At 37.1% G+C, this 23,315-nt stretch overlaps 1 protein-coding gene across 2 annotated transcripts in view; it reads right to left on the bottom strand.

Annotated features, from left to right (window-relative positions):
* The window catches only part of COL11A1 (collagen type XI alpha 1 chain), a 125,666-nt gene that overhangs the window by 45,517 nt on the left and 56,834 nt on the right, over nucleotides 1–23,315 (bottom strand). For both annotated transcript variants that reach the window (XM_036387659.2, XM_036387660.2), the window contains 17 exons: nucleotides 20,855–20,908; nucleotides 20,698–20,742; nucleotides 19,311–19,364; nucleotides 19,178–19,222; nucleotides 18,693–18,746; nucleotides 18,183–18,227; nucleotides 16,998–17,051; nucleotides 14,854–14,898; nucleotides 13,212–13,265; nucleotides 13,087–13,131; nucleotides 9,778–9,831; nucleotides 8,748–8,855; nucleotides 6,122–6,175; nucleotides 3,081–3,134; nucleotides 863–907; nucleotides 679–732; nucleotides 545–589 (listed from right to left, as the gene is read on the bottom strand). In XM_036387659.2, the coding sequence (XP_036243552.1) occupies nucleotides 545–589; nucleotides 679–732; nucleotides 863–907; nucleotides 3,081–3,134; nucleotides 6,122–6,175; nucleotides 8,748–8,855; nucleotides 9,778–9,831; nucleotides 13,087–13,131; nucleotides 13,212–13,265; nucleotides 14,854–14,898; nucleotides 16,998–17,051; nucleotides 18,183–18,227; nucleotides 18,693–18,746; nucleotides 19,178–19,222; nucleotides 19,311–19,364; nucleotides 20,698–20,742; nucleotides 20,855–20,908 (909 nt within the window). The remainder of the gene's footprint in view (nucleotides 1–544; nucleotides 590–678; nucleotides 733–862; nucleotides 908–3,080; nucleotides 3,135–6,121; nucleotides 6,176–8,747; nucleotides 8,856–9,777; nucleotides 9,832–13,086; nucleotides 13,132–13,211; nucleotides 13,266–14,853; nucleotides 14,899–16,997; nucleotides 17,052–18,182; nucleotides 18,228–18,692; nucleotides 18,747–19,177; nucleotides 19,223–19,310; nucleotides 19,365–20,697; nucleotides 20,743–20,854; nucleotides 20,909–23,315) is intronic.

Below are 23,315 nucleotides of genomic sequence, written 5' to 3'. Positions count from 1 at the left end.
ATCTTTATAGTGCTGTACAATGAGCTGCGTAGTGGATTTGTGTATTGATTGGTAAGATAATAGCAAGCAGAAAATTTTGTTTTAGAGAGAACAATAGGATTTCTGAAGCATGCAGAAAATAGGTTGAAGGGAATTCTTAGCTGACCAGAACAAAAAAACTCAGCTACTTCTGGATCTTCTGGATGTGGCTTGAGTGTTTGCTATTCAATGAACGGGCAGCAAGCTGCAGCACGGGAGGAATTCTGGGGAGATCTAAGCTGTGAGTACACCTGTAATTCACAGGAACTATACAAAGCACATGGATGGAACACAAAGTATGTATGTACTCTCCGTGTCCTGAGTGCAACTGAGACACAGTTGGAAGAAGCTTTTAGCAAACTTCAGCCGCCCCATTCATAACTTTGGGAAAAGCATCATTGGAACTGAGGTTTTGTTAGTTTTGGTTACCCTGGCCAAAGTAGCACAGAGATATGAGAGGGAGAACTGAAAATAAAACAAACCACACTCCTATATGGTGGGAAAAACAAAGATGGCTTTCACAAACCCTTTCGCCTGGTGGGCCAGGAGGACCATCATTGCCTGAAGTGCCCTGGAAAGCAAAGAGAGTACGTTCAAGGATTTACATTTATTTAAAAGAAACAGCCTGTAGCCAATCTATACAGTGTGCTTGACAATTACCTTTGGACCTGGTTTACCAGTGGGACCTCTGGGACCTCTTGAGCCTCTTGGACCCTGTCAATTTAACACAGTTGCACTTGATGATAAATTCTGGATATTATAATCTAATAAAAGTAATTTGTCACAGTATAGTGGAAGCAATTTACACAGGAAAGCTTCTAAATTGCAAATCAAAAGAACTTACTGTTGGTCCTCGCTGTCCTCTGGGGCCTGGTTTGCCATGCAAGCCCTGGAAAGAAAAGTTCACAGGAATCATCTTAGCAGGCACTCTATTTGTGATATAAAGTTTTTTTTAGTGAAGTGGAGGCAGAGAGCAACTCCCTTAAGTTTAAATGTTATTTTACCTTTAACTATCTACTTTGCATTTCAATTAACAGAATCATGGTCCTTGATAAAATTGTTTATCTTTCTGAGTTCACTGGTACTTGTGGCTAAATGCACTAAATTTGCCTGAGAGTCAGATTCTGTCAGAGGCATTAGAACATTTTAAATCACATTAGAATGGTATTGAAGGTGGCATACAACAAGCAGAGTACCTCTGCAGTAGTCTAAAGGACTTGGCATTGTGAACAGCCTTAAAACAGAGTTCCTGGGTTCCCATGGACAGCTCCACAGGTTAATAGAGAAAAGAAAGGGCAAACCTCTCTTCATTTATAACAGAAATGGGCATTGTAATACCTATCAAAATTATGCACACTTGACAGAGATTCAGAACTTGCCAGAAAACCAGTCCTTACTTTTTGCTTTAATATATCTCTTAATCATGCTGAATATGACTTTTTCTTTAGGCTCTGCACTGGAATTGCTGTGTATTGTAATGGAAAGAATCTTAAAAGTCAAGAAACTATTTTTCAGGTAGAGAAAGGAAAATGATGGCTGATACTTTTGAATCTCTGAGGTAAACAAATCAGCAACCAAAAAATCATCAGAGATGTCCTGGCACAAAGCTCCCCTTTATCAGAAATGAATTAAATGCACTCATCTGTTTTCTTTGCAGGGTTTTGGTTTTGTTTTTTTTTTTTTTGTTGATTTTATTTCACTTATCAGAATAAAATTTATGTGCTGTTTTTGAAATGCTACTCAGCCTGTGATCTTCTCAAGGACAGAGACTGTCTTTCTTAGTATGTGTATGCATGGTAGCATAAAACACCATGATAACCCTTTAGGCAAGACTAACAATAATATCTGATTCTCATTACAAAACCTGCAGTTATGGGCTCATTGATGATCAGCATAGTATTTCAGTGTACCAGTAGTTTGATGGTATTAATTACATGATTAATACCCTAGATGAACATAAAACTTTATGAATGCCTGAAAACAAATCAAAATAGTAAGATTTTCATAATATTAAGCCTTCTGTTTGATTCTATTATTTTGCATTTTTTTTTCAATCTGCTGCCTTTATTAGCAGTTGCCTCATTTTTTCACAACATGAACTGAGCATTGCTTTGTTGCTTGTGCTTGTAAATAACAATGCATCTTTATCTTAGCTAAAATGATACAAGAACAATTTAAACTGTACATAAGTATGCAAATGCTATTGGATTTCATATATATAGTTTTAAAATAATGAATTTCTGCTTTAATAATAATAATAATAATAATAATAATAATAATAAGAAGAAGAAGAAGAAGAAGAAGAAGAAGAAGAAGAAGTATTACCTGTTTGACTTGATGTTGCTATCAGCTATGAATTCTGACCCATCTCTTAATTTCATCATCTTTCTAAAATACCCTGCTATATTCAATTGAATTTTAGAGACAACAGCACAGTGACCTTTTTTCTAATCTATTTTTAATTGTTATAGTTTGAGGAACATGCACAACACATTTCCCCTCACCTGCTTCAAATAAACAAAGCAGCAGAAGATGTAATTTTACATTTTTTTAAATATATGTAATAGTACACATTCTTCATCTTGTCTGGTATATTTTGCCTTTATGAAGCTAAGCCTAAAAAAACCCCCTTGTGGCAAGTCAGAATATTTATGAAATACAAGTTGAATTTCCTTGAGGGTAAATTGCATGGTAGCAGGATAATTCATGGGATACAGGAAAATAGTTCTTGCCAACTCACTCAGCTATACTGTCCAAAAAAAAAACCTCCAAGCCCTTCAGCAAAGGTGATTTTTATTCTCTTTTTCAAATTATATAATCATGGCACTATGTGCAGCAAGAAAGTGTGCAAGTTCTTGTATATTTAGATTAGTACCTTAAAGAATTGCAAACAGTGCCTCAGTATATCCTGTTTTACATAAAGATATAGGTCCATCTTGAATGTGAAAAGCCTGTTTTTATCATTCTTTAAACAGTAACTTGTATCCTTAGCTTTCAGTCTTTTCCCCCAGCACTGAATTTTAGAAGCTAATAAAGTGTTATGCAAGAATGAATTATCATACCCTTGCACCCTTCTCTCCATTGGCACCTGGAAATCCTGGGAAACCAGTTGAGCCCTATGTAAGAAATCAATGCAAATGTCAGAGGATATCAAGAGCAAAACAGTGGTAGAGCCAACATTTAATAGGCACATAAAGCACAATTCCAAAGTCATGTACATTGTACATGTCAAACTTGCAACTTCAACAGCTGTAAATAAACTTATTAAAGCTGTAGATAAACTTACCATAATGCCTCAAGTCCAGAAAGCATTAAAAAAAAATCAATGTATATAATAGACATTATTTGTCATCTTATTAGACAATAAAATATTAATTAAATCGTCACCTTTTTTTAAAGCAGGAAAGCAATAATTAGTAACAGTCCACTAGAAATAATTGTATCATAATGAAGACAAACTTGTTGCCTCACACTAAGATATTCTTTTCAAAAATAATTCCAAAAAATGGTAAGGATTTGCCACATACTCTACTCACTTTACTGAGCTGTAAATTAATTACTTTTCTCACTGTAAACCAAACAATGGACAGTTTCATTTAACTGATCCATTCAACTCATACATAGGCAGAATTTATGAGATGATCTGACTTGAAACTGCTCCCAGCTCTATTCCTCCTCCTTTTTTCCTTCCCTTTCCTTCTGCTCACTGCCCAATCCAATGGGAACAGTACTATTTTCTTCTTTGATTCTGGAAGAGAGGTCCATAGACATTTTACCTGCCAAGGTTTTAATTTTTCATATGGAACTTGGGATCAAAGAGGAAATAATCATGATAAAATATACTTTTAACTGACTGGGGATGAAAATGTAGAGAGTGTTTCATTTGGTTGGCCACTAAAATTTACTAGCCAGAGTCCCTGCTGTCAGAATGCATATGTCTGTGTAGCTTGCAGTTAGCATCTTAGTGCAAATGAAATGCATATTAAAAAACCCTAAAATATAACTTCTTGGTGCTCTTTGAAATATTTTCTTTTTTTTCTCCTGTTCTTACTTCTGTTTTTCCTCTAATGAATCTTGTTTTACATAACCATTCCAATTATCCATAAAAGACCTAGAGGCAGTACAACTTCACTAACACAGATCCTAATGAAACCCTCACTGACATTGACTGGTGGCAGAAAAGTAATATTTTTCTCCCTTCCCTTTCCTTTTATATTCCTTTTCCTTTCATTTCCTTTCTTTCTTCTTAATTCTTCACTAGCTATAACTTTATATAAGAATAAAACAAAAAATTCTAGTCTGTGAAGCCCAAGCATGCTCTTTAACATTAAAAGGCTGGAAAAAATTCAGACCAAATGATGGGGCACAGGTAGACCTGAGTTGGTTCTAAATATCTTGCATGTACAGTAGTTTTTGAAACTGTATTTCAAATCAAGAGGAACTGGATTAGAGAAAAATAAAAGTGTACTGAAAATTATCAGATAAAAAAACCTCTATACTCTATACTCTAAAAAAATTCTTAGAAAAAAACTTGAAAAAAAGCAAGTAGCAACACAAAGAATGATATCAACTTTCTTGATAATACTAGGACAAGATTTCCTATTTGCTCTACATAGATAACATATTTTTCTGCTGCTTTCTTCTCACTCCCTCGTGTTAATTCGAACTGGCCTGTGACTCAGTTTCCAAAGAAGTCTCTAGTGAATTATCTATTGTAGCTGTCATTAGTCTTTCTTGGAAATTTAAGCAAATAATTAGAAGAGCAACAGTGAATGCAGCTTGAGAACTATTTTCAATTTAAATGTGATAAAAATTTAGTGCAAGGAAGTTCTTGATGAAGTCCTTGTTGAAAAAAGAATCAATCAACTTTTATTTGGAATGTTACATCATTTTTTTTCTTAGATGTGAGTAATGTAAAACTCTATCTTAGATTTTTCAAAATGAGACTAAAATCAGTTTAGAAACTGAAGCCAAAATCCCTGTGTCTTTCAAGGTGAATAGTTTTCATGAGTACTTTCCATAGATAGTTTTAATATTTTTCACTAATGCAGTGTTCAGTGAATAAGCATTCCTCAGGCAGTCCATTCACTTGACTAAAAAGGGTTGAAGTAGTTGAAGTATAGGGCAGAGTGAGAAAAAGACTTTGCTAGTCAGGAAGTTGTATTTCATACAAAACCCCCCATAATTTCAAAATTGGAAATAAAAAGAAATCAAAAGAAGAATAGAACTGAGGATTTTACTGCAGGTTGATTGTTCAGATGTATAGGAGTGGTAAGGGATTCTTTTACTTGTGATATTTACCTAGATGGGAATTCTTTGAGAAGGGCTGGAGCTACAATGCCTCCCTAATGAACTCTTCTACACAGTGAAATGTCTGTGGAACTATGATTTTATTCCATCTTTTTTCTTTCTAATTCACAGAAAAGAGATCCTGCAATGATATTAACATGCCCATTTCCTAAAGATGGGTTAGGATGAACTTGATAGAAATTTGTTTCATAAAAATGTTCTAAACCAGAAGCCCCTGTGTGGTTTTCTATTGTCATCCAAATACGTAAAGTAGCTGAAAGATAAATATAAGCCCTTAAATTAACTAAGGATTCTGTTTTGTCATGTTTGTCTTAAAAGAAACTAAAGGACAACATGAGGAAAATTGTAAAATATATGTTTTAAAGAAATATGGCTTATTCCATGGAAGAACAATAATCACACAAATGGAATCCCTGCACCACACTGAAAATCCCCATCACTATCAGCATCCATTTAGTCAATATAGTGCCTATTCTCTTTCAAGAATGTCAGCAATTCCTTCTTTTCCAATTGTTTAGTGCATGCTAGTCTGATGCTGGCACAATGCAGCTCAGTAGAAGATGCTAAATGATACTATATTAAGAAGAGTTAAGAGATAGTGCTCCATAAAGAGCCTGACCTAGGGGTCGCACTGTAGAAGATGTTACTTCAGAATATGATTGTCAAAAAAGAAAATGAGAAAAATGGCCCTTTCTTTGATATCCACACCCTGCTTCCCCAAACACAGAAAATTAAGTAAGTGCCATTGTGACCAGTGTCAAAACACTCAATATACAGCTCATTTCCAGCTCACCTTTGGGCCTTGTCTTCCTGGATATCCTGGTAGTCCAGGTACGCCAAGCTTTCCCTGCAATGAGAAGGCAGTGTTAAATTTTACTGTACCCTCCTTTATGGTTCAGCAAGTTTCTATACAAAATAATTTTTCCACAACACAGAGTGATGATACTCCATGGAATATAATATTAAATGAAATCAATTTCTAATTTTTATAATTAATCGCCAGTGGGCTTAGTGCCCCAAACTTAAACAAAAATCCTACTCCAATTAATGAAACCAAAGAAACCAATACCTCAAAGGTCTTTCTTCCATGAAGTGCTGTGCAGTTCTCTATGTGGTTGAGATCATTAAACAATAATTATTCTCTAAAAAATCAGGGTGTTAATAGGTTTAAGTGAGAAGAAATTATTTTTAATTTATACTATGTGATGGCTGACTTTCATGAATAGGCATTCGAAGAATCAATTCTTTTCTTGAATAGTTCTAAACTGAGACTATGTTAAATTATACTCCACTGATTATTTGCTGACAATGGATTTGTCAACAACCATTACCAACTTGTTGTGTTCAGAAAAGACTGATCAGCACTGACATCAACCATTCCCAGAAATGAATTACAGTGCCCTACTCCATTGAGTTGGTCTCTTTAGACCTCTAGAGGATGAGTGATGGTTTGCCACTTTCAAAGGCAGGGGAAAGCAGTTTCAGACTTTGAAAGATGGGAACTCTGGGGAAGAATTTCTCTGTGTTCTAGAATATCAAATTCTGGAGAAGATCTCAATGGAAAAGACAACTGTAACTCTGCAGTAACCATAGATAAATAGAGAGACTTGCATGGGGAAGGAAATTTTCCCAAAAATGTCTATTGGTAAAAAATACAACACACAAATAAACATGTTGAGTATTATCACATTCATGTAAGCACATGTGTCTGGTGAGACATTATTGAGAACAATTTTTACATTTAAGAAACTACTTATTATGCTGTCTGTTATTTGCCACCCTGAAACAAGCCGCATGCAATGATTTAAATGTTTTGCAACATGACAGCACATCAAACTCTTGCCAGATTCAGTGAAAGTTTTGTCCCTGATTTTTTGAGTCAGCAAGCCCAGTTGCCTAGGTTGTGACTGTGAATACAAATTTTTTTATTTATTATGAGCTCATTTCTGATATGTTCCTAATTTTTTTGGCACCCTACTTGAGATTTCATTAACCAAGAAAATCCAGCTTTATACCTACTTGGGAAATAGAGTTTTCTCATCATGGAATCAGAACACAGAGAATAAGAACTACTGTAGTAATTTCTTACTTTCCTTATAATAAAAGTACCTTTGCATTCAATACATCATATGATGACAAGGGAACAAGACATTTATATCTGCTCTTACAGACTTTCCAAATATTGTGAGCAGACCTAAAATTTCACAACTCTTCCAGTTTTTACACTAAAATAAATATCACAGGACCAGCACCAAAGAATTCCTCTCTGACCCATTCCATTCTGGCCAAATATCCATAGAATATCCACAGAAGATATTCAGTGGGCAAGAAAAGACGTAAATATTTCTAGAAAAGGGAAAACTGTGGGTCTAAAATTCAATGCCAGCTAATAGTGTTATCAACACCAACATTTTTTTCAAATATCTTCTGATATTTAGGGCTGACTTGTATACTGTGAGAGTCCCAAATATGTCACAGTGAAGAAGAAATGGTTGAAAACCTGTATTCATAGCAAGCAATTTGAAAAAGAAGAACTAAAAATAACTCAGATTTAAATTTAAAATCTACCAACTATTTTAAAATAGGTTTGTTTTGTTTTCATTTGGTTTATGCACCCTCTGTCCTATTTTTTTTCAAGAGAAAACTAGAATTGAAGCCATAGTTCACCAAAAAAATCTAAAGGGAAATAATTTCACCAGCATCTTCTCACTTAAGTGATATATGTTTACACCTATATATATGTAGTATACACATTTTTGAACCATAATTTCATGTTATTTTATATTATCTTATATTATCATACTTCTCCAGTTATTTATATTACCATTGCTGAAATCACCTTTCCTTTCTGACAGTATACATAGACACATTTCTCAGCCTCCTTTCCATCCTTTACTCCAAACTCAAATGATTATTGCTGAAGCCAGGATTCTACGGAGATTTGTACCGTGCGCTTGATTTCTCTTTTTTCACCATCCTTTCATCAGTCCTCCCCTTTCCCTTTTGCTAATCCTATTTTGGATTTGTATTCAGGCAATGTTTTCCATTTAAAAAAATTTCCAAGTCACCATTTGTTGTACTATGACTCGATATGAACTCACTCTTCAGCAGCACCTTTATCCTCCTTTGTGCCCAGCTATTTTATTTGCAATGTGCTTTCCACAGCTGGCATGCACTGTATGTAATTTGGGGTAAGAATGTCGTTGCCTTATGTACATGTGGAGTACTACAGTGCCTCTTTGCATACTTACAAGATAAGGATTCTCAATCCTTGATCAAATGGGAACTCCAGCGGTCTGCTGCAGTAGTGTCACAAAAAGATTTTGCAGATCTGAAGGCTTGTTTTTCAGTGATGGAGGTTATGGATTCCAGCTATGTTATGAGGCAATGGCTGTTTATGTTGATTTCTGGTTACTGACCTTTTCCCCAGCAGGACCAGCAGCACCTGGGTCCCCAGATGGACCCGCTCGACCTTTTGGACCTTCTGGGCCATCTTCTCCTCGTGGGCCTGGCTGACCAATTTCTCCCTAAAATACATCATCTTATAAATATGGAACAATATTCATGAATATATTGGAAAGAATACCTACAATTACTTTAAAATAAATTTTCAGTAAATCTAAACAGGGAATAGAATCATACAATAGTTTGGGTTGGAAGGAACCTTTAAATGTCATCCAGGCTTCCTGCAGTGCTCAGGGACATCTCCAAATAGATCAGGTTGCTGCATGCCCTGTCCAGTTTCCTACTAGGGAAATATCACTACTTATGTTCATTATATAAATGCAAATATATAAAAAATAGGCAGTGAATGTCACATTCAGAGTGTTAGAGCCTAGTTGTCTTGCTTAAAGAGAGCTGCATTTGGAAGCTGTATTCATATTTTTCCTTTCCTAAATTTTTGAGAAGGCACCTTGGCAGTCCCTAGGAAGAAAATTGTCTTTATCCAAGTACTTATGTGGCTACCATCTTCACAGTTATTTATGTATACACACTACAGATACAGGCCAGGGGCCTCTTATGTAAAGCTTTTTTACAACCTCCACAACACTTCCTAAGAAAGGAAGTAATTGCCCATTGGGCTAAATAAATGGCAGAGATGTGCAAAATGCTGGGCTGGAATGGAAATATCTTTATCCTAGATAGATAACATTTCCTCAGGAAAATACGCGAGATTTTGGAATCTGGGAAAGAAAATTCCATAGGAAGAAGCTCAGTGAAAAGGATATTCAAGACTGACATTCTCTTCCTTTTTATGATTGTGCCATTTTCTATTCACAAGAACCATATCTGTGGATTGAATTTGTGCATGCACAAAGAACAGAAATATTTTAAAATACTAGCCTTTATTTTATATTTGGTTTAAGTATATTTGTTCACTTCAGTGATCCTTTCAAAACAATAAAATTTAAACTTTTAAGAATACATGGGCTATGAATAAATGCTTACCCGGTCACCTTTAAGACCCATGTCACCTTTAAATCCTGGAAAACCATCTTCACCCTAAAAAAGGCAGAAATACCTGTAAATTGGTCTCCATGCTGAAGTACAAGAACAATACTCAGACAAATTGCATTTACACATGTATGTGTTCAGATACAAGCAGAAATTTCCAGATGTGTTCAGCAGAGTTGTTTATGTGTTGCTCCACCATAAGTTGATCAGCTTTTGGTTCTCTCTTTCTGAAGTTTAATAAGTCCAAGTTCCAAGCCCTGCATTGTGGCCTAATAACCCCCTGCAATGCTCTAGGCTGGGGATGGTGTGGCTGGAGAGTGCCCTGGCAGAAAGGGACCTGGGGTACTGTTCAACTGCTGACTGCATGTGAGCCAGCAGTGTGCCCTGCTGAGGGAGCTGGGGGTGTTTAGCCTGGAGAAAAGGAGACTCAGGGGTGACCTGATCGTTCTCTACAGCTCCTGAAAGGTGGGTGTTGGTCAGGTGGGGCTGGTCTCTTTCTCCAGGTAGCACTGACAGAACCAGAGTACACAGTCTCAAGCTGCGCCAAGGGAAATATAGGTGGGAAAAAGTTTTTTACAAAAGGGTGATAAAGTACTGGAATTATCTTCCTGGGGAAGTGGTGGAGTCACCATCCCTGGATGTGTTTAAAAAAAGATTGGATGTGGCACTCAATGCCCTGGTTTAGTTGAGGTGTTAAGGCATGGGTTGGACTCAATGATCTTGAAGGTCTCTTCCAACCTAGTGATTCTGTGTGACTCATCATAGAACTACAGTTGCAAAGTCCAGGCAACAAAGATTCCATTTTCACCTGATGCTTAGTCGTAACATGGCAGCAAAGTTCTTTGTGATGAATAATAACACAGTAAAATATTTTGCTATGATGCTATTAGTTTTTTATATGCTAAAGTAATGCTGCTGATTTCGAATCTGAGTAATATTTGGACTGTCAATAAAACTAGGAGAGAGTGACAATGTGCTCACATGACATTACTGAAAAAAAAAAAACAAAAAGAAGCAATAAAGTTTTGTAATTAATCCTCATGTTCAAAAAGAACAAGAGGATTATGCTTTTTGCATTCCTAGGCCCACACAAATTTTATCTTCTCCGTGATCCTTCTCCCTGAAATGCAAGTGAGATGGATTTCACGGCTAAAGCCCTTTTGAATTTGAAAGTAGTCACAGAGTATGCAACAATAACCCTGGAAAGGGTGATAGAAGTAGACCTGGTGGTGGTAAACAACTCAAAATAGGCAAGGAGGCATCAAAAGTAAAAAAAAAAAAAAACCAAACCAAACCCAAACCAAACCAAACCAAACCCCTCCAAAAAAAACCCACAAAAACCCACAAAAAACCCCAACAAAACAAGCCAAACAAAAAAATAAACCCAAAACAAATCTAACAAGCAAATACAGTTTTTCAATAAAATGTGTTAATGCAAAAAAAAACCCCCAAAAGAAGTGACACTATAATTCAATGAAAAAAAATATACTAAAAACCAGTCTAAAAGCTGTTTTGCCATGCTTCTATATGATGAAACAAAGTTTTATGTGGTCATCTTATATTGCATACATTTAAATTTAAAGGTGGCTTTTCTTAATATTTAGAAAGAAATGAAAAAGGCAGTGTGAAGAATACATCAAAAAAGCTTCAGCTGTAAAAGTTGCTTGGTTCTGGCCAGTAATATGGCCAGTAATAATTACATGAGACTGACCATGTGCCAGCTACTGACCAAATGGCTGCTGAATGAGCTGAAACTCTTCTTCAGCTTTCACAGTGAGGTTCCTGCTATTGAGATCTACAAGAGCTGATTTTTTTCTGTGTAGGAGGAGAGAGCTGAATAACAGAAGTTTTTGCTGGTAACAAAAAAATAAAATAAAACTCTTCACAAAGAGTTCTAGTCACATTTACTGGTCAGTACAGAGATAGGCCTCCTCTGATATCCCTGGACCATTCCGGATCTATGGGAGCTTCCTTGAATGCTAAGGTTATTTATTTTGTTCTCTTGCACTGCTCTCCCCCGTTCAATGCAGCTGAACAATTTCAGTACAAAAAGGCCTGTGAACACATGTCTAAAACACTAAGAGAACAAAGAGGAAATAGCTTTGTGTGACCTTGGAGGTATATGGTAGAATTCACTGCCTTACTGCAACTGTGAGATCAGTTTTAGGAACACAGAAGCATTGCAGACATTGTGCTAAACAGTATTCATTGATATACAGGGAGATATATACACACATCTATGAAATGTAGTTATATATATAAGTCTTTTATTTTGTCCAAGCAGGATATTAATCATCCAATAAAGCACAAGACAAATCTGGGGTTTTGAACTGTCCAGTCTCCATGGATGTTAAACACACTCTTTTTCAGCTTAGATTTAATGAGCAACTCTAAAATGAACATGCAGCCTAGACAACTGTGGTTTAGGAAGGCTTGAAAATGTACAGCAGCTCTTGGCATCTGGGCTGATTTCTGAATCCAGGCTTTTTGGCAAGACGGAGTCTTCTGCTTTAGAAATATCTATAAATATCTGTAGACCATGTATCTATCTATATATAGATATATATATTAGCCAGCAGAGCCACAGGAGTGGATTTGTGTGTTCAGGAGTAGGTATGACTGATGGAGTCTGTTGTGTGTCTCTTATTTTGAGTGCTGAAGGAAGTGTGACTCTAAACCAGCACTGGCTGCTGTTTCAGCCACCGCAGACCATCAGGAGTCAGCCCAGGCCACAGCGGTTGGTGTTTGCTCTAGGGAGAGCTCTACACACAGAATTAATGGCATCAGGGGAAATAAGAGCTTTCTTCACATTCATATACATAGATCTGACTGGGGCTGTCCACCACTTCAGCAAAGCCAAAGATCTGGGACAAAATACCTTGAACCTAGAAAGCCACTGACCGATGTACATAAAAAATACAGATCTATTTTATGGTTCTATCAAAACAGATAAAAACAGTATTGCCACCACAAATCTCTCTGATGCACAAGCCTCTCAATATCCACTACAGTATCTATTAATAAGGGAGGGGATGTCTAATTCTCTACTCAAGGCCACTTTAGAGAGAAGTTACCCACACTGGTGAAAAGGACTGAAAACCATTCTAATAAATGAAGGTTTTATATTCACTTTGTACCAGTGTAAACAACCATGAAGGTCACTGATTTAGGCACTGGGCTTGGTATGCCTTTAGGGAAAGGCAAAAATAAACTCACTGCTGTGAGATAAAGCACACTGCAGTGAAGGAGACAGAAGAGGCTGCAGTGTAAAAAGGGAAAAGAATTAACTGCAGTCAGATTTACCTTTTCACCTTTGGATCCCTTGAGTCCACGTACACCATCAGCACCCTAAAGGAAGAATATAAATAATTACCCACATGCATATATTCAAAAGGTGTGAGAGGAGGAATATAATAACTAAATCTTACCTTTACACCACGAGGACCTGGATATCCAATTGGACCCTGAGGACCTGGAGGCCCCTAAAATACATTGAAGCAAAGAACATTTGTTTGTACAGTTTTTGGTTAGCAAGCAGTTCTCTTCAGAATCTAATCCTTTTTCTTTCAGTATAATGTATGAGACAGCAAAATAACACTGGGCTCCCTGCCACTAAGAAAAGTTAAGGCATTAAAAAGCACCATTCAATGTCACTATAAACTATTAATAGAATTGTGAACTAATTGTGAACTTGGATTTAACTTGTATATTTGGGAAGCATCTATCCATAATATAAATTATCTGAAACAATGGAAATTGTAAAAAGGAACAAACAATCAGAAACAAAAAAATAGGCCATTTAGAAACCAGTGGTGTTCTACTGGAGAAAATTTATAGGCTAATTATGATGATGGCACAAGTCACAAATAGAGACCAAAATAATGGGAATAACAAAAAATAATGGTCTTAAAAAAAACCAAAAATGACATTCCAAGCCTGGAAGCTAAAAGGCTCACGGTACTACCAATACTGACTGGTGCCTGGATTCTTTTAGTCACAATTTGCTGAGTATTTTAATGATGTTCAGCTTGGATCTATACAATCTGATGGCAGGGCCTAGAGAAACTGAGTTCTGTGAAGGGTGGAAACCAGGAAGCCTGGAAACATGATACCTCTGAGCTGCTCTGCTGATTCTCCCATGTCTGAGATGGACAGATTACAAAATCTGTAACTAATGGGGACGTTGATAGGGTCTTTTTCCTCTCTCCAACGTGTCTTTTCACAAAACCTTTAGACTGTTACAAGCTCTGAGAAACTGAACCTTCTATCAAATTTGGCTGAAATGGATCAGTAAATTCAAGAGACATAAGAACTGGCAGATGGCAACAGGCCTGGACTTGCAAAACATAAATGCTGTAAGTTTTATCTTCTTAAGATATCAGGATAAAATTTACACATCTTTTACAGATAACAACAATTTGGACTAATATAATATGCTGATGTTAGTGGTGCTGTACTTTCTGAAATGTCCTTTTAATTCACTCATCCTATCATCCAGGACACAACCTTTCAGTATTGCCCCTGAAAACTGAAACTGAATTCACGTGCTATAAAGGGTGCTATTCTGGATAAATAAGGGTCAATAATGAGTAAGCAGAATACTTTATGGAGCTCCAAGACCCTTTCAGGACTTTGTAAGACTGAAAAAAATACTTTACACTGACACTGAGTTGAAGATGACCTAAAAAATGCATGGTCTCTGCATGTAGTTTTATACCTTCAAAAAAAGCAAGTTCTGAAGAATGTTTGTGAGTACTCCATACAACAGAATTGAAAACTCAAAATATCTGCAAGTTGTTTGTATGAAACGTGTGCAATTTTTCATTGCCACTCAATGAACTCCAAGATGAGGTTTACTTTAAAAGAATAATCTTTATATTATTTACAATCTCTAATATTTTTAATGTATGCTTATCTGTGAAAAGATGCTTTGAATGTGTCATGGGTTGTCTATTGTCATCTTAAATAGTTCTTGTAAGGAACAAATGTGACAAATGTGCCATAAAGATGAAAAACCACCAAAGTTTTCTTGAAATCTATGTAAATAAATGGAGAAGTTTTAAAACTCACCAATGCACCTTTATCTCCAGACTGACCCTCTTTGCCAGGGTGGCCCTGTTTTAAGAGAAATGTATCTGATTTGAAAAGCAGTATTTTTTAAGGAGTGACATTTTATTATAAAAACACAATTAAACTTTTGAATTTTAGGCCTTTAATCACATTTCTTTTGTATTAGAATAGACACACAAAATTTTGAGGCAAGGTTTTACTTTCAATACCAATATAATTTGCATAAAAAAGGAAACACTGGACAATCGTTACATTCACGTCCATATTTTCAGGAATTTTCAGAGTTTCAGCAGTCCTTCTGTTTAATTAATATTTCAGCAGGAAGAGGCTTTTAATATAAGAGACTCTCACCTTTGATTTGAAAAATAGGTGATTTATTTTGTAGCATGAAAACATTCCTAAAAATATGTTTCAAACTATAGAGTTTATCAAAAGATTCAATAGAAGGCTAATTTAGTTTCAACATTCTATATCTTTGTTCTAAACGGTGACTTGCTTTTTAAACAAAATAAATTTACATTTTAGTCTTTGCTTTTTATCACTGACATTAATACTACAGCACTCAAAACATTAGCCAATCCACTGTTTTCCTTTCTTACAAAACTTGCACTTAAATGGCAACATTTAAAGGCAATTTAATGAAACTGAAGATTAACAGATAATTGTGACTCCTCTGTGGGAGGGCATGGAGCTGTGAGGGGACACAGCTGGGACACTGTTCCAAATTGACCAGGGAAATACTCCATACCATATGATGTCATACTCAGTAATAAAAGCTCAGGGAAAGGAGGAGGAAGGAGGACATTCATAACCAACTTCCAGCAAGTGGCTGGCCATCTGCCTGCAGATTGGCAGTAGTGAATCAATCCCTTAATTTACTTTGCTTGAGTGCATAGCTTTGTTCCACTTATTAAGCTGCTGTTACCTCAGCCCAGGAGTTTTCTTGCTTTTGCCCTTGGGATTCTGTGCCCTCCCCTGCTGTGGGAGGAGTGGGCCAGTGAGTGGGGGGGTATTTTCCTGCTGATTGGGATCAACCAACCACAGCAGGAGTCTGTGTCAGGCACAGACCTGTGCTGACGCCCGATTATCTCTTACAGCATTTCCCCCCTGCTTTGAAGGTTTAACAAGATGCAGATGACAAATAATGCTCATGTTTGGAAATTAACATTGGTTCCAGTATACAGGAAAGGATAAGTGGAAACATTCCAATGTTTAGACAATTATTCAAGATACAGACACTCAGCTGGACAATCACTGCACACTTAACATTCTCCACTAAACTGGTACTTTGGCAGGTAAAAGACTAGACTGTGAGAGCCCTGGGAGAAGTTCTGTATTTGCAATATATTTGCAATGACCTTGTTAAACCTTGCAAAAAGTCAGGTTTAAGAAATGCAGATTTCACCTAAAAGAAAAATTGCAAGGGACAATTGCATGGAGACGATAGTCAAGGTCTCAGAAATAACATTGTCTAAAGGCTCTTAGTGGTATAAAAAAAGTATGCTTTTGCTGCAAGAAAACAAGTGTATGGGCATGCCATTATGGCCAATGATTCCATTTAAGCTGAATGCCTAAGCTATGCTGCTCAAGTGGCTACACTCTGTTCATGTGAGCAATTGCAGCCTCACAGTGAAGATGAATTTTTTGGCAATCACAAAGTTTGGCTTAGCTATGTCCCAGTCGAGACAATGCAAGAAGCACCTTAAACACCTAATATGCACCTTAAGCCAGGAAGCTGAGAAAGACGCAGCCTGTTCCATATTTCCTCAGAGAACAAGTGGTGAACATTTTTACAGCTGATCTGCTCTGCCAGACTGACATGGTAGGATACAGTGGAACAGGATTTGGCCCTTCGTGTGTTAGTAGATTATTTACACATCCCTGAAGATGTTGCAGAGGCATTTCAACATCTGGGCCCACATTTTAAAAGGCCACAGATGTTTTTAGCAGCTGCTTCAAAAATGCAATTATTTTTGTTTTAACAGCTCAAATGATATAGGGTTTTTAGCTGGATTTTATAATGCTGTTGCCAACTAGGACTACCATTGCTTTTCCCCTCCATTTTGTTTCTGTAACACAGGTATCCAGAAGTCACTTAGTAAAAGTAGTTTATCATTCAAAGGATTAAATATTTCTCTACTTACAGGAGGCCCATCAGTACCAGGAAGGCCAGGAAGGCCAGGCTTGCCTTGCGGTCCCTAAATGCAGTAACAAACACACATCTTAAACACAATAGCAAACAGGCCCAAACATGTGACCCTAAAAAGCTAAGGACATAAAATGCAGTCATACCTAAGTCCCTTGATATAGATATCAGGGGTATGACAGAAATAAAACTAAAGCCAGAATGACACTTTCATACCATATGTAAGTAGGGCCAGTTCTTACAATCTTTAGCCTACAAAAATGATCCATAATTTTCAATGAGACGCTTGCCTGAGAACAGGCTTCAGGAATTAGCCTACGAACAACACATAACACAAGGTGGGGAAGAGTTCTCCAATGTACAAAATTAAGTACTATTTAGAATTTCAGGAATAAAAGGATTTACCAATGAAAGTTATCAACAAGTTCAAGAGGCAAAGACTGCAGGGTACAGAACTCCAGTGCTCATAGCTGAAAAGCCTGGAATGCCTTTGTGAAAGCCTAGGAAATGCAGATATCATGGGACTTTCCATTTTGCTAGAATAATACTTAAGCACACTGACAAGTAAAAGTATTAATTTCTCCAAAAGAATAGAGTAAACAGTGAAGAAGAGAAAAATCAAAGAATGAATTGAGCAGGAATTCAGCAAAAAGGGGAGAACAATAAAATTAGCATAAAATTCAGTAGTGACATGTTTTAAATGAATAGAAGACAGTTTTCAAGCCACAAGAACATGTGCAAACAGATGAGGAAAAAGCCACCAAAGGACACTACAGTATGCCATTTAAACTGCAGAGTTATGTCATAATATAATCTTGAAAAAAGAACAGAATTAGACTTGAATAGGTAAAACTTCATTATAAAAAAGAGATTAAGAAAAATACTTTTTGCAGCTTGCTGTGAAATTAAGTAACATACAAGTACAGATTGTTTAATATTGTGGATGGGATTCTGAAAGTAATAACACAAAATTAATCCAAAATAAAGGGAGGAAGTTATGCTTGTGAAAAAGGGTATATGAGAGGAAAGCCATTGGGTATTAATTGGTTATTCATGTATTGATGATTTCAGGAAGATCTAATATTTAAATTTAGATTACTATTCCATAAAAGATAGCAAAGCTGATAAACAGGGTTGTGGCACAGGACTGACTGTGAAGTAACAAAATAATGCTGTAACTTACTTTTTCACCAGGAGGCCCAATAGGACCTTGAGGACCAGGAAGCCCCTGTTAGAAAGAAACCAGTGTGAGAAACCAGGGAGAACAATGTACATACATTCACCCTACTAAAGGTCTCTCATTAATCTGTTTCAACACACGGGCAAATATAAGTGGCTTTTTTTTCCCCCTTACAAGTTAGGTCAGGAGTTTTGTGCGAGTCTTTTGCACAAGCCACTATTCTGGCAGTAGGTCTGTAACAAGATCCTATTCAGAGCCCTCCTCCAGGTGTGGCCATTCCTGCTGCATTCCAGGAACACTCAATGAGTCATTTTTCTCCTGAATGAAAAATCCCTCTGAAGACTTACTTGAAAACTCTGCTTCCACTGCCCTCGGCACATTTGCAGCATTATTTATAAAATCCTTGAAGCTTTATCGGTTTTGCACATGAAAAGCTAACCTTTTAGTAATTTTTATTTATTAAACATTTGCTGCACATAACATCGTATTTCTTGAGAGTTCTTTTACACTTACTTGTGGGCCTGGAATTCCTTGCTGACCAGGAGGTCCTGGTTCCCCTTGAGGACCCTACCATGCAAAAAAATAGTAGAGCATTAGGTTTGCATTTCTGAACTACAGATCTTCATTGTCAGGACTAAAAGGAGTACAAACTCATCTTTGTTCCTCCCTCTTTAAAGTCTACCAGCAACTTTCTCTCCAGTATGAAATTTTTTCATGCTAATGAATATCATGACCTTTTCTTTAACAGAGAATAACAGCCCACACATAGGACCTGAGCACTGGAGTCCATGGTGCTAAAGGAGTCTGAGAGAAAGCATGGTCAGGGCTTTTGGCTGAAAACTAAGTAACAGAAGCCTTGCCTTTTCCATATAAAATCATAATGAATCCAATAGTTGACATAGAAGTTTAATTAAATGGAAGGGATGGCATAGTTGCAGGGATGAGAGAATGTGGAAAGCATTCTTAGAATCTTTCTAATTCCCAGTTTACTTACTCACCATGTTTCCCTTTGGGCCTGAAGGTCCATCAATACCTGCAATGCCCTACAACAAACAATATAACAAGAGCAATTTTCAGTTGACTTCCTTTTTTCCTTCTGGAAAGTGGAAATACTCGACAGCTCATACGTACAGGTTGTCCAGGGGGCCCAGGTGTTCCTCTGGGGCCCAGTAATCCCCGTGGACCCTGCAAGAAAAGAAACCCTTATTGACACCTGCATGATTTTTTCTGAACAAAAATGCCTGTGAGGAGGACTGACTGAGGAATGGAATAAGGAGTAGGAAGGATGAAGGGGAGGCAGCCTGGGTGTTTTAGGAAGAAAGAAAAGAAGAATGGGAAAAATTTACTGATAACAGATTTTCCTCAAGGACACTGTATTTCTGAACAGGATGTCAGTGGAAGGGCAAACTTTGATTTGACCTCTGTATGGTCAATTCAGAGAAAGGTGGGAGATTGATATTTATATTTCCTGGTGCAGAACATTGGCACAGCATCTTCCACTAAAATTTTAGCTGTGTCTTGGCCTGAAGGTCTGACCTGAACAGTAACATACATATTTTTATTCCTTTCTTTTGAAAACAAGATGGTGTGCCATACTCTATACTACTATTCTAAGTACAAAATGATGTTTTTATCTAAGTAATTAAAAATTGCTAGTAATCTTATTACAATAAATACATGACATTCTGGAAACAAAAATTATATTTTTTGTTCTTACCCCTAAAAAATTTCACAAAAGACCAATGGCTATTCTCATCAATAAGGTGAACAGGATTTTGGTCTATAACATAATCCTTTCATTCTATACTGTGTCAATGAGTATTAGTTTTCATTATTGTGCCATCATTCATGTTCTGCTGCTAAAGTAGGCAGAATGGAGTCTCCAGTCTCTTGTGCATGACATAGTCACAAATCACTGATACTGACTGTAGCAAGGTGTTTGTACTTTGTGAGTAGGCAGCAGTAGATCAGACATTGAGGGAAAAATTCCCCTTCTGAGGCTTGATTTCTTGCCTGCAATGCAGAACTCTCTTCTGCAGTGACAGCACCTGCAGAATTCCAACTGACAGGGGGGGAAATTCTGTATGTGAAACAAGTGTAAAATACACAATGAAGCACAGTAGTGTGAAATAAGAGGAGAATCCAGGCCTTCCTTTCTAATAAGTAGAAATTTAGGTAATACTTTAAAAGCAACAGGGGCTTGGCTGTATTCTGATGTATCAAGGACGGCAGTTACTGATTTTCCACAATTGGATAAGAAATAGCATTTGTGATTCTGGAAGTTGTATATACTTAGCTGGATATATCCTTGACTTAATTCTAATCCTGTAAGCAGCGTTGCAACCCTAAGCCAAACATTCCATTTGTTTTCTTTTCAGCCAGAAACAGTATTCTCTATATGCAAAGATGTGAAATAATTTTTATACCTGCAATTCAGAATAGTTCAATAGACTGGAAAAGTATCTGAATGGGACTTTTGTTTGTAACAGAAGCAGAAGAATAAGAAAGAATTGCTTACAGCTTCACCTGGGAGACCTCTTGGTCCAACTTCACCATCTTCTCCCTGTTTTTGTGCAAAAGGAAACAAGTCTTAGGAAAAAAACCAACAACATCATGACCTTATTCCCATTACATGAGGATTCACTCTAGATTTTCCTATGTGAACAGCAACTTACTCTTGATCCATCTTCACCAGGTAAGCCAGGAGGTCCCTGTGGGCCACGGTCTCCCTGTAGGATAAGGAAAGTTATTAAAATAACTGCTGCAAACTTTCTGCCGCTGGAAACAATAATGGATAGGAAGGGAAATGAAAACAAATATGTTAGCTGAAGTTTGATGTGTCAAAACATGTCTTGTTTTGATACAAGTGATACAAATCTCTAAGTTTTAGTACTCAGTGAAATCTTTCATTACCTTAGTATAAGAACAGATGATCATTTTTGAAACAATGAATAATTTGCATTTGTACAATTTCACTCTGTAACAAGAGTTGGACTTGGTGATGCTTGTGGGTCCCTTCCAATTCAGAATATTCTGTGATGCTCTGATTCTGTGATTTTTGGCCCCAGAACATACACAAACTACATCTACAAAAGGTAGTGTTTCTCACGTTTTCCTTTGTCTCATCACTACCTTCCCTCTCCCCTACACAATGTATTAGTGCAGTAAAATAAGATGTGTAAGTGGGGCAGAAGTTAAGAAACCAGCTGCAGGGCCCAGGAATATCCAGAGATTTACTAACCACCTTTCAGAATCACACACCCTGGCACCAGCTACTGAGAGCCTTGGGACTGGTTTGTCTGAGGCTTTGGAAGGCAGCCAGACTTCCACACTTCCCCTCAGAGGCTGGGGCTTTTCAAGTCTATATATGCAGAACCTCAGTGGATTCTGGACCATACTTTTAGGATTTATTTTTCTTTCCCAGTTCCTAAAGAGAACTAGTGTGCTACAGAGCTCAAACACCACTGACTGACCTCCTTTTGGGCAGCAGGCTTTGAGACTGTGACTTCCTTCTGGCATTGGACAACACCCAAGTATTCATGCTGTTTGCCTTAATTTTATCAGTGTCTCCAAGGAGCCTGACCACTGCTGGGGATTCTGGTAGGGATATATGGAACCACTGTTCAGTGGCTCTGTTCTTTACACTTCCAAACTTTCCTAGGGAATTTTAGGTAACCCTCATATACCCAGAGCAAATCTCCCAGTAGTCGGGATATTAGGACTTTATTCTACTGCCTTTCTGTCCTCCCCTAGCATGCAAGAGAAAGTGAAATTTTATGAACAGCTCTCTAACACCTTCAAGATTAATTCATACAGCAATTAATTTGTTTTCCTAGGTTCAGCAACTACTCTATGCTATCTGCAGGTAGAGAATGTGTTTTTCTATATGTTTGATGACACTTCTGAAAGATGACATGAGAGGCATGGTCTTTTCTGGCTTCCAATTGATATCCAGGTGAAGCCTGACTTAGGCTTTCAAATACTGAAATAGTTCATTCCCTTAAGGGCTACCTTTCTAACAGTCATGTGGTACTTAGATATAGATTAAGAGTGTGCATTCAGTGTCCTGGTATTGTCACTCAGTATGAACAAAACTTCCTATCATTATCAGCATTCAGTTTTCAGCTCTTTTTCTTTCCTTCAAGTGTTCTCTTAAAGTCTGAATTTCTTTTTCTTTGGGCCTATTTTAAAAGTATAAAGTGTCTTGCTTTTATACTGAAGAAGAATGGCACATCTAGTAAATCTAGATATGAAAAGTTGAAAGTCACAGATAATGAGGTTAAAAGAAATATGACTTCATGTGATGTAATCTGCTCTACACTAGAAGTCTAAGAATCTCATTCAGTAACTCTTGTCTGAAAAGCTGTCCTTGACAGAGACATTCAGTTTGCAACTCATATGTCCAATACAACTAATTCTAAAATCAGTTCTGAAACTTTAAAGTTAGGTTTTTCAATGTTGATTCTTTTACAACTGAAATATAATTTCAACAGAAGTATTTCACTTGTCTTGCTGTTTTTATTACTGCAAGCCAAAGACACAGAGTCACAGGCCAAATTGCTGTTCATCCCTCCAAGTGCAGGCGGCAAGTGCTTAATGCTGAGCCCCCTCTGCTGTTGGCCTGCTGAGCATGCTGGGCTTCCATTATGGGATGCACTGACTGCTTTACACTCCTTAACTAAACAGGGATGATGAAAGAGGAGTAAAAAAATTTCTTCATGACAGCAGATGTTCTTTTTCCATTGCAAACAGAACTCAAAAGGGTATCCTTAGATGCTATTAAAAAGAACTACATTAGGGTCTGGTAGCCAACACTGCTGAGCTTTTCTAGGAAGTACAACTGTGCTTACCCACTGAAGGGTGAGGGTGAGGTAATAATTCCTTGGTCAGTGAGCTTTAGCACGTTTGGAAACAGCTTTGCTGACATTCCCATTCACTCTTTCTTGGTGTGCTGCGCTTACCAGGACAACAGTACAGGAGGGACTCTCAGCAGGGTGCTAGCACCTACATTAGGAATATAATCTGAAGCAGAAATCCCTGGCTGTGATTATATCTGAACTTTGTAGGGAAAGATGAAGTGTCATTCCACAGATTTGTTCCATAGACTTGTTCCAAAAGCAACAAGTACTTTAGTTG

The sequence above is a fragment of the Molothrus ater genome, chromosome 9, assembly GCF_012460135.2.
Source record: "Molothrus ater isolate BHLD 08-10-18 breed brown headed cowbird chromosome 9, BPBGC_Mater_1.1, whole genome shotgun sequence".
Classification (NCBI taxonomy): domain Eukaryota; kingdom Metazoa; phylum Chordata; class Aves; order Passeriformes; family Icteridae; genus Molothrus; species Molothrus ater.
Note: the sequence above shows the minus strand (reverse complement) of the source record. Positions and strands in the feature narration are given on the sequence as shown.